We start from the raw sequence: 9458 nt of genomic DNA on the forward strand, positions 1-9458 counted from the left end.
TTTGCAGGCATCTACTGACATCTGGTGGCTGAAACCCAGCAAGGCACGCCGTGTAACCAGGCTCACTGCCCCCTCCCCCCCCCGCCACCTGTTCCTAATGCAAACCCTCATCCCAGTCAAAAGTGTGTCCAGGTGATGGAGTTTCATACTAAACAGAGCTCGGTGCTTTTCCCCCCTATTTTGTGGGCGAGGTTAATTAGCACATCAATTACTCCTCAATTACTATTAGGAGATTTTAATTGCCTACTGATGATTTTTAAGGACTGCAGGCGTGCCCCAGTGAAAATTGCCACTCCTCAGAGCAAACTTCACCTGGAGCAGCGCCGCTGGCACTGCGAGCAGGAAAGCAAGCAGTGACCCTGAGGTGTGGCACCAGAGCTAAGCCACCACTCAGAGGTGACAGGGACATCAGGGCCAACACCCAGAGCCCCCAGCTCCTGCCTTGCGTATTATCAACATCAGCCTCCCATTTGCAAGCCTGCCAATCCCAAAAGGGATCTAAAATATCCTTATGTGAACAGGAAGAAGCCTGCTACGACCACACATGGAGCCTCGTGCCTGTTAGAAGTGCCCTCGCTGCTCCTCCACTGGCAGCTGAGCGCAAACCCACCGGCCAGGCAGCTGCACTCCCCCAGCAGCGATAGGAACACGAGGCTATCGGCCCCTCCTTCTTCCCCTTTGGGTAAGCACTGCTGAAAAATAAACCAAATTCTTCCCCGATGTTGAGAAAGGGGTTGATCAGGGACAGAAGTGTTGTCACTCCTTAAGAACCTAGTTAAAAAATAATCAGTACTAAAGGGTACAGCCCTGAACCCCGCAGCACTGTTACACAAGGCTGCACAATAAAACTGCAGTCCAGAACTGAATAACTGACTTGGGCTTTTCTTATGCCACTGTTTTGTTTGAGTCACCCCCAGCCCTGATCTGACTCATGGAGACAACACAAAGCCACCTCCCCAGCACAGCCACCACTTCTCTAAATGATAAAAAAAATCCCACAACTTCCCCCTAGGAGTGGGGGTTGGGGATCTTTGAGCTGAGAAACACTGCAAGAATCAAAGACTTTTTTGTATCTATAAAGGAAAAAAAGATTTTTGCTGCTGTGGGTTAGGTGTAAGCAGGCTCTAAATGCAGTTCTCTTAAAACGCTGCCAGACTTTCTGCAAGCTCATTCAGGTTGTGAACTCTTCCTTACTAGAGGCTTATCGTTGTGTCATGCAGCCATTGTGTGTGCAAATCCACACACAAGTGAACGGCCTCTCCTTGGGTGGTGCAGTGCTGCACACCGCCCCTTCTACACCAACCCCATCTAGCTCCAGCCCACCTATGGCTGTCTACCACCCTCCACTCCAGGCTGGCCCCTGCTTTTTTCAGCTGGTAGATGAGAAACTGTGAGAAAGCGATCCGTGTAATTATTTCACCGAGGTTTTTAGGATGGTGCAGCTCTATAGCCTTTGAACACACGAAACTTTTTCCGTATCTCATGGGGCTTGATACCAGCCTCAAACTTAAAGAAAATGACTGCCACCAACCCTGTCTAGTTTGTAACTCACTCCAGTCTTGAAGTCTTTGAACCTGTTTTTTAACCTTTGTGACTCAAGCTAGATGCAAACTGATACTAACCCAATGTATGAAAACAATCAGTTTTCTCTCCCAACTCTTTTGACACCCACATCAGTATGAAAGAACTCAGAGAAGCCTTGTGATGCCCATTAAATAGTTTTTATTCCTTAGGACATGAATTGCATTTCCACTTGTTTACAGTACTGTAAAGTGCAATGGTATTAATCTCCGCTCCTGTGCACATGTTCAAGTATTTAAAATGCCCAGAAAATTTATTTATTTTTACAGCAGCTCAGTTATGGAGTTGTAATCTGGCAATACACCCAGATGTGCCTACAGGTTTGGGTCCTTCACTCTGACCCCCAGCAGGGGTTCTCCAACACTAACTGCTAGTGGAATGCACTTCCCAGCATCTTTAATCCACCTCCTCGATGGTTGGTCCAGAAGAAGCCCCACCAGATGGAGGAGCTCCACCACCAGGGAAGCCCCCAGGCATTCCTCCAGGCATCCCTCCTGCGCTCTGGTACAGCTTGGTGATGATGGGGTTGCACACCTTCTCCAGCTCCTTCTGCTGGTGCTCGAACTCCTCCTTCTCAGCCGTCTGAAAGAGAAGAGAGCGCTCAGCACCCGCTGCTCTCACCATACCCAAGGCATCTAGTGCCAGCTTAACAGCCCCATCTGAAAAACAAGCTCACACCCTTCACACCTCCACCAGCACTGGAGTAGGTGTATTTCTGCTTTAACAACTTCTGATACAACTTCAGATACTACAAAAGATCATTATTTGTGAACTAACTAGCCTCAATGAGGAGGAAGAGAAAGCTGATGCTCACTAGCTGTGGTCGCTCAGACATCCAAGGAAGGTACTTGGACTAACATGAGTCTTTCGACTTCTAGTGGAAACTACGAATGGCTTTGGAGTCACTTTCATCACTGCAACCAGTAGTTCTCTTCCACCTGAGCTGTCTTTGTAGCTAGCACTGACCAAGCAGTACAACATACCTGGTTCTTGTCCAGCCAGTTGATGATTTCATTGCATTTGTCCAGGATTTTCTGTTTGTCCTCATCAGAGATCTTGCCCTGGAGCTTCTCATCTTCAACAGTAGCTTTCATGTTGAATGCATAGGACTCCAGGGAGTTCTTAGAAGACACTTTGTCACGCTGCTTCTCATCTTCCGCTTTGTATTTCTCTGCCTCCTGAACCATCCGCTCAATGTCTTCCTTGCTCAGCCGGCCTGCAGAACACAGCACACATTTCACATTACTTTTGGTGGAGAATTAACAACCCCCTGGATGTTTGTTACAACTTCTACAGTTACCCAAGTTAACTTGGTCATGTAGGCAGTGTAAGACCACCCATGGATTATCAGGTGCCCTATTTCACACCACTTCATGGGCTTCGAGATTTACAGATTACTGCACTAAAAATCCAGGGCTGTGCACATTTATATCCAACTTTTGATAAAGCTGGCATGCACATTAACAGCCAAGATTTGATAAAGCTCTAAGAGCTTTGAGATCACTGCACGCAGCTTGCCAGTCTCCTACCCTCGGAATCATGCAGTGTTTACCTTTGTCATTTGTTATCGTGATCTTGTTCTCCTTGCCAGTGCTCTTATCCACAGCAGACACGTTCAGGATGCCGTTGGCATCGATATCAAAGGTTACTTCAATCTGAGGTACACCTCTGGGAGCAGGGGGAATACCGGTCAGCTCGAACTTGCCCAGCAAGTTGTTGTCCTTGGTCATCGCACGTTCCCCTTCATACACCTAGTGGAAGAACCAGCAGATACATCAGATTTGTCCGCATCAAGTTGCAACAGCTTAGCCTGTGACTCGGTCGCTCAGACATCCAAGGAAGGTACTTGGACCAACATCAGTCTTTCGACTTCTGGTGGAAACTACGAATGGCTTTGGAGTCACTTTCATCATTGCAACCAGGTTAAGCTGTTAGTTCCCCTAACAGGTTAGCTACTCAGAATTCTGACAGGGTCTTAGGACCAAGTGCACCTCAGGGTTGCTCGCCTACCTGGATCAGCACGCCAGGCTGGTTGTCGGAGTACGTAGTGAATGTCTGTGTCTGCTTGGTGGGGATGGTGGTGTTCCGCTTGATCAGGACCGTCATGACACCTCCAGCAGTCTCAATACCAAGAGACAGGGGAGTCACATCCAGCAGGAGCAGATCCTGGACGTTCTCGGACTTGTCTCCAGACAGAATAGCAGCCTGAACAGCTAGGCGAAAAAAGCAAGAAATTAAGAGCCTTGGAACAGATGAACCACATGCTGTAGTTAACCCCATAGCTCGCTCAGACATCCAAGGAAGGTTTTGGCCATCATTAGTAGACTTCTGGTGGAAACTACGAATGGCTTTGGAACCGGATTCATCATTGCAAGTCCAAGTAACTTCTTACTGCTCTGAGAAGCAGTACCAACTCCAGCACACCTAGCACCCACACCAGTACTGCGAGACATTAGCTCACACAGGGCCCAGTTTACTAAGAAACCCACCCCACTGTTTTGGCATGGAAAACAAATTAAGACAGTTAAATTGTAGCAACTAAGATTACCTGCACCATAAGCTACAGCTTCATCGGGATTGATGCTCTTGTTCAGCTCTTTGCCATTGAAGAAATCCTGCAGGAGTTTTTGAATCTTTGGGATACGAGTAGAGCCACCGACCAGCACGATGTCGTGGATCTGCGATTTGTCTAGTTTGGCATCCCGCAGAGCCTTCTCCACAGGATCCAGGGTGCCACGGAACAGGTCGGCATTCAGCTCTTCAAAGCGAGCTCTGGTGATGGATGTGTAGAAGTCAATGCCCTCATAGAGAGAATCGATTTCAATACTGGCCTGGGTGCTGGATGACAGGGTACGCTTCGCACGTTCGCATGCGGTGCGAAGGCGACGAACTGCTCTCTTGTTCTCACTGATGTCTTTCTTGTGCTTGCGCTTGAACTCAGCGATGAAGTGGTTGACCATGCGGTTGTCGAAGTCTTCTCCACCCAGGTGAGTGTCACCTGCAGTGGATTTCACCTCAAAGATGCCATCTTCAATAGTCAGAATGGACACATCGAAGGTGCCACCTCCAAGGTCAAAGATAAGAACATTCCTTTCAGCACCAACCTGAAAGAGAAAATTGATTTTTCACAATTTGTTTTCTACCACTAGGTTAGCAGTTTTAGTGGTTCCAGAGACTTGTCACACCACAGCGTACCTTCTTGTCCAGACCATAGGCTATAGCAGCAGCTGTCGGCTCATTGATAATTCGCAACACATTGAGCCCTGCAATGGTTCCAGCATCTTTTGTGGCCTGGCGCTGGGAGTCATTGAAATAGGCTGGTACTGTGACTACAGCATTAGTAACAGTCTGGGGAAAAAAAGCCAAAAAATTGTGTTTTAGGTGTTGATGACCTCACACCCGCATAACAATTTGTTACATTTGGCTCAAGTCATATGCCTTACCTTCCCAAGGTATGCTTCTGCAATTTCCTTCATTTTGGTTAAAACCATGGAAGAAATTTCTTCTGGATAGAAGCTCTTTGTCTCTCCTTTGTACTCCACCTGCACTTTTGGTCTGCCAGCATCATTCACCACAGTGAAAGGCCAGTGCTTCATATCAGACTGGACAACAGAATCATCAAATCTACGCCCAATCAACCGTTTTGCATCTGGAAAAGCCAGTTGACCGTATTAAAACATTTCATTCCCAGCACAGAAACATCAAGTTCATCCTAGAAAGACTGTATGAAAGCCTCTATAATGCTGTACTTTATCTGGAATTACTGCCTTGCCAAAACCTCTAAGAGGTAATAACTCAAAATGTTTGCTGTGAAATGCAGAGACTTGTGTCAGCCAATGCAGCAATGCTACTGGTGCTGCACAGTAAGCCAAAGTAGAGGCTATGAACCACTTGGTAAATCAGTCAAGGCCACTTAACACTTGCCACCAAATAACAGTCTGCAGAAAGACAAGTTTGACTTCAGAGCATGGAGTTCCCTAATACCTAGTATGAACTTGGCCATCCTTAACTCAATTTTCCCGTTCTGACTAAAACACTAGGCTTTTAAGTTTAAGAGAAATCACAACCCCGCTACATACCAGCAGCCCACATTAACTATCACAGTGGTAAGGTCTCTACACGCAAATCTTGTAGCCTTCTTACCAAAGACTGTGTTGGTGGGATTCATTGCAACTTGATTCTTTGCAGCATCGCCAATCAACCTCTCTGTGTCTGTGAAGGCGACATAGCTCGGCGTGGTCCGGTTCCCCTGGTCATTGGCAATGATCTCCACCTTCCCATGTTGGAACACGCCAACACAGGAGTAGGTGGTGCCAAGATCGATTCCGACAGCTGGTCCCTTCGACATCTTGTCTGAAAAGATAGAAGAAACCAGAAGGTATGGTTAGTGGCTTGTAGTTCTTATCTACACATTCCGTTGCCAATTCAAATCTTACTAAAAACCCCTTAAAAAATATTTATTTAAGAGGAATAGTTTTTCTGGTATTTCCTGTTTTAATAGCGTCTACTATTCAGGGAACATAGGCAAGGTATTTAAAACACCCGGGTGCCGGCGCCCAGCCACGCGGTGCGGCCACATGGTCGCGGACTCCATTTCCCATCATGCCCCGCCCCGCGGGGATCACGTGGCGCCGACCGCCATTTTGGGCGCAGGGAAGCGGCCCCTCCGCCGCGCGTGGGCCGAGCTTGGCAGCCCGCGGGGCCTGGCGCGGCCCCAGGCTCGCTGCGACGGAACGCGACTGGAAGGGGGGGGGGCAGGGCCAGCCCAAAGCCCTCGAGGGCCGAGCGGCAAGCCCGGCTTCCTCGCTCCCCATGGGACCGCGGAGATTACACCAAGAACCCACACCCTCCCCCTTTCCCAGCCCCCTTTTAAAAGAACCGATGCGGAGCCGCCGTTACATGCGGGCAAAGAAACCGGAGCTCAGTGAACGCCACTCTGCGGAGCCCCCTCTCCCCCCAAGCGAATTCAGACCGCAGCGGCCAGGCCCTGCTCCCCGCTCCTCACCCACCCCACCGCCCAACCTCGCTCCCCCCAAACCTCGCTCCCCCCAAACCGCTGCTCCCCCCCGAGGCACCCCCAAGCCCCTCAGACCGCCCTCAAGCACCCCAGCCCCGTTACCTGAGCGGCGCGGGCGGCAGCTGGCGCGCACGGGAGCTACGCTGCTAACGGGCGGCTGCTGAATGAGAGCGGTCGGCGCCCGCCCGGCCGTCTTTATATACCCCCGCAGAACCTTCCAGAAGGGCCCGCCCCTTTTCTCGGTCCCGGCCAATCCGCTCGCGCGGCCCGCGGACCTTTCCGCCAATGGAAGCCCGCCGGAACCCACACCCTCTGTGACGCAAGCAGGAAAGGGGCGTGGCCGCCGGCCGGCCGGTATTCTCGAACCTTCATGCGCTTTCCCCCCGCCGCCCACCGCCCCGCTCCGCTCGTCCCCCGCCCGCTACGGAAAGGGGCGGGGCTTCCCGCGCGCGGGAGCCAATCGGAGCCCTCCAGCGGCCGCGCGCGGGTGGCGGCACCGGCTGGAGGGGCGCGCGAGGGCGCGAACGGCAGCCAATGGCAGCGCGGCGCCGCAGGCTCGTTTGCATTTTTCCCGCGCCCCGGGCTGGGAGCGACCAATGGGGGTGGCGGTGCCGGGGGGCTCATTTGCATAGCGCCGGCCCGGGGGTGACAAGATGGCGGCGCCCCGCGGCCGCCGCCTTGGGCCTGGAGTCCCCGGCCGGCCGGGTTAAAGGCAATTAACGGCACGGCCCCGGCTTAATTGGGGCACGGCCCCGCGGGGCGAGACCTGGCCTTATTCCAGCCCCTTGCTCCAGGCCCAGTCTCTTACTCCGGCCCCAGCCCCTTACTCCAGCCGCAGCCCCTCGCTCCGTCCCTTCCCGCAGCAGCTGCTCCTGCCGGCCCCGCTGCCCTTTCCCGGCCCCGTGTCCGTGCCAGCCCTCCCTGGCCTCTGCAAGGAGGTGAAAACAGCGGTGTCCGATCCCTTCCGCGCCATGCTTCTTGCTCAGGCAGAGCAGCCCAGGCTGTTGTCCACCGTGTCATAGGGCGAAGCTGTTTTCTCCACAGAGCACAGTCCGGCCTCAGCATCTCTAGTCTTAGCTTCCCCTGCCCGTAAGCACCTCTTAATGCAGCGAACCAAGCAAGGAGCTCTTCATACATCATTTCATACCTCTTCGTATATCAGTGCTACCCACAGTGCATGCTCTTGGTGTTTCCAGCAGAAAAGAAACAGAGGCTCAAGACGGGAAAATTGGCTGTTCAGGTTCCCCTCCGGCAAGTTTTGGGGTAAAGCAAGCAGACGGAGGACTGCAAACCTTCACCTGGTCTTGGTGCTGGAGGCTGACAGCTGGTCAGGGGTCATAATCCAGCCCCGGCCCCATCAGCACTGCTGTGAATTGCATCCCATGTTCACATGGCATAAAATGCCCAGTGAAAAAAGTGAATCCTAACCGCATGTTTGTACACTTAGGCAGTAGGAAAAGGTGCAAGGGAGGAAAATAAATAAATAAATAAATAAATAAATAAATATAGAATTCCACATTCTTGTTAACTGCTTAAAGTCCAGTTCTTTGCGGGGGGGGGGGGGAGAGGGGAGTAACAAATCTCTTCCTTCAGCCTTATTCCAAATGACTGCGTGTCCTCTGTGGTACCTCGCTGCCTGCACCCCGAGCCAGAAAGCTGTGAGCTTATCTTCCTTCTGCAGTGAGCTTGGGTTATGTCTACTGGAGAACATGACGCAGTCACCCTGAATCAGCTGCTGCTTGTAGCTTGTTATCGGACCACTAATGGGCAGGTTCCTACTGCTGCCTACCACCGGGTAGGAGCTGGCATGTGGCAAGTGCTGACCCACAGCCCTCAGTAGTTTGTGGCTGTGATTTGTGCTCTGCCATGCACTGGAACCTGTTTTGGGACCTTTGGGTGAGCACAGAAGGCAGCACCACGGGTTGGAATTTGGGTGCACATGGTCAGAGAGATGGGAGGTGCGGCACAAAAAGGAGCGGGGTTGAGGCACTGACCTGGAAATGAGGGAACTCCCCTGTGCTTTTAAAGATAAAGGGCAATATGAGCCACCAATAAGGGGCAATATGAATCCCATATGCTGACCAGGGATGGCATGCAAGGCTGCTCCACCCTGAGCAGAGTACAGGCTGCTGAGCAATCTGCTCCTGGGCTGCCCTCGAGAGCCCCCCCAGTTTGCACCAGTGCATTGCACACCAGGTCTCAGGGGAGCTGTGCTGCCAGCAAGGCATTGCCTGTGCTTTTTTTTTTTTTTTTTAAATCACAAGCAAGATTTCAGTAGGACCTAAGAATAGTACTACCAGCACTTTGAAATAAAGCAATGACACTCAGATGTGCAACTGTACTTTGCACAATGGACTGAAGGGGAATGGAAGGCAGCCTAAGGAACCAGTGAGTCAGTGCGGGGAGGAGAGCAGTCTAGCAAATGACTCATTACATTAGAAATTAAAGGCTCTTTAACACACTTGACTAAAGTAGCCCGCTTACTGCGAATCAGAAAAATTAAGGCCCAGCAGGCTGGACACTGCCAAGTGTTTTGTGGTGTGGGTTTTTGTTTTGTTTTCTTAAACGATGAATGCCAACATTTTTTATTTTTTTTAAGCCAGTTTTATACCTTGCAGATCAAGCACGTTTAAAACAGAGGTAGATAGAGAGGGGAGATTGTGAAAGGCATGCTTCCTATTCACAGTAACGGCATTTGTTACATACACACCTCTGGCAACCGCACGCCCCAGCTGAAGTTTGAAAATGATGCAGTTCTAATGCAGCCCTTCCCCTTCCCCCCATGTTCTTCCCCTTCAGCACAGCGGTACAAACTGAGCCAGGGTAAAAATAACCCAAGATTCCTGATACTGTAGAAAAG

At 51.1% G+C, this 9458-nt stretch overlaps 1 protein-coding gene across 1 annotated transcript; it reads right to left on the minus strand.

The window, feature by feature from the left end:
* Nucleotides 1-1705: 1705 nt before the first annotated feature.
* HSPA8 (heat shock protein family A (Hsp70) member 8) lies at nt 1706-6992 on the minus strand. The gene is made up of 9 exons (XM_080568075.1): nt 6701-6992; nt 5725-5934; nt 5025-5230; nt 4777-4929; nt 4130-4685; nt 3592-3794; nt 3134-3332; nt 2565-2797; nt 1706-2163 (listed from the first exon to the last, which is right to left on the minus strand). The coding sequence occupies exons 2-9, from the start codon at nt 5927-5929 to the stop codon at nt 1978-1980; spliced, it is 1941 nt and encodes a 646-aa protein (XP_080424201.1). The 5' UTR covers nt 5930-5934; nt 6701-6992; the 3' UTR covers nt 1706-1977.
* Between the last annotated feature and the right edge of the window lie 2466 nt (nt 6993-9458).

The sequence above is a fragment of the Anser brachyrhynchus genome (assembly GCF_964034855.1).
Source record: "Anser brachyrhynchus genome assembly, chromosome: 25".
Taxonomy (NCBI): Eukaryota; Metazoa; Chordata; class Aves; order Anseriformes; family Anatidae; genus Anser; species Anser brachyrhynchus.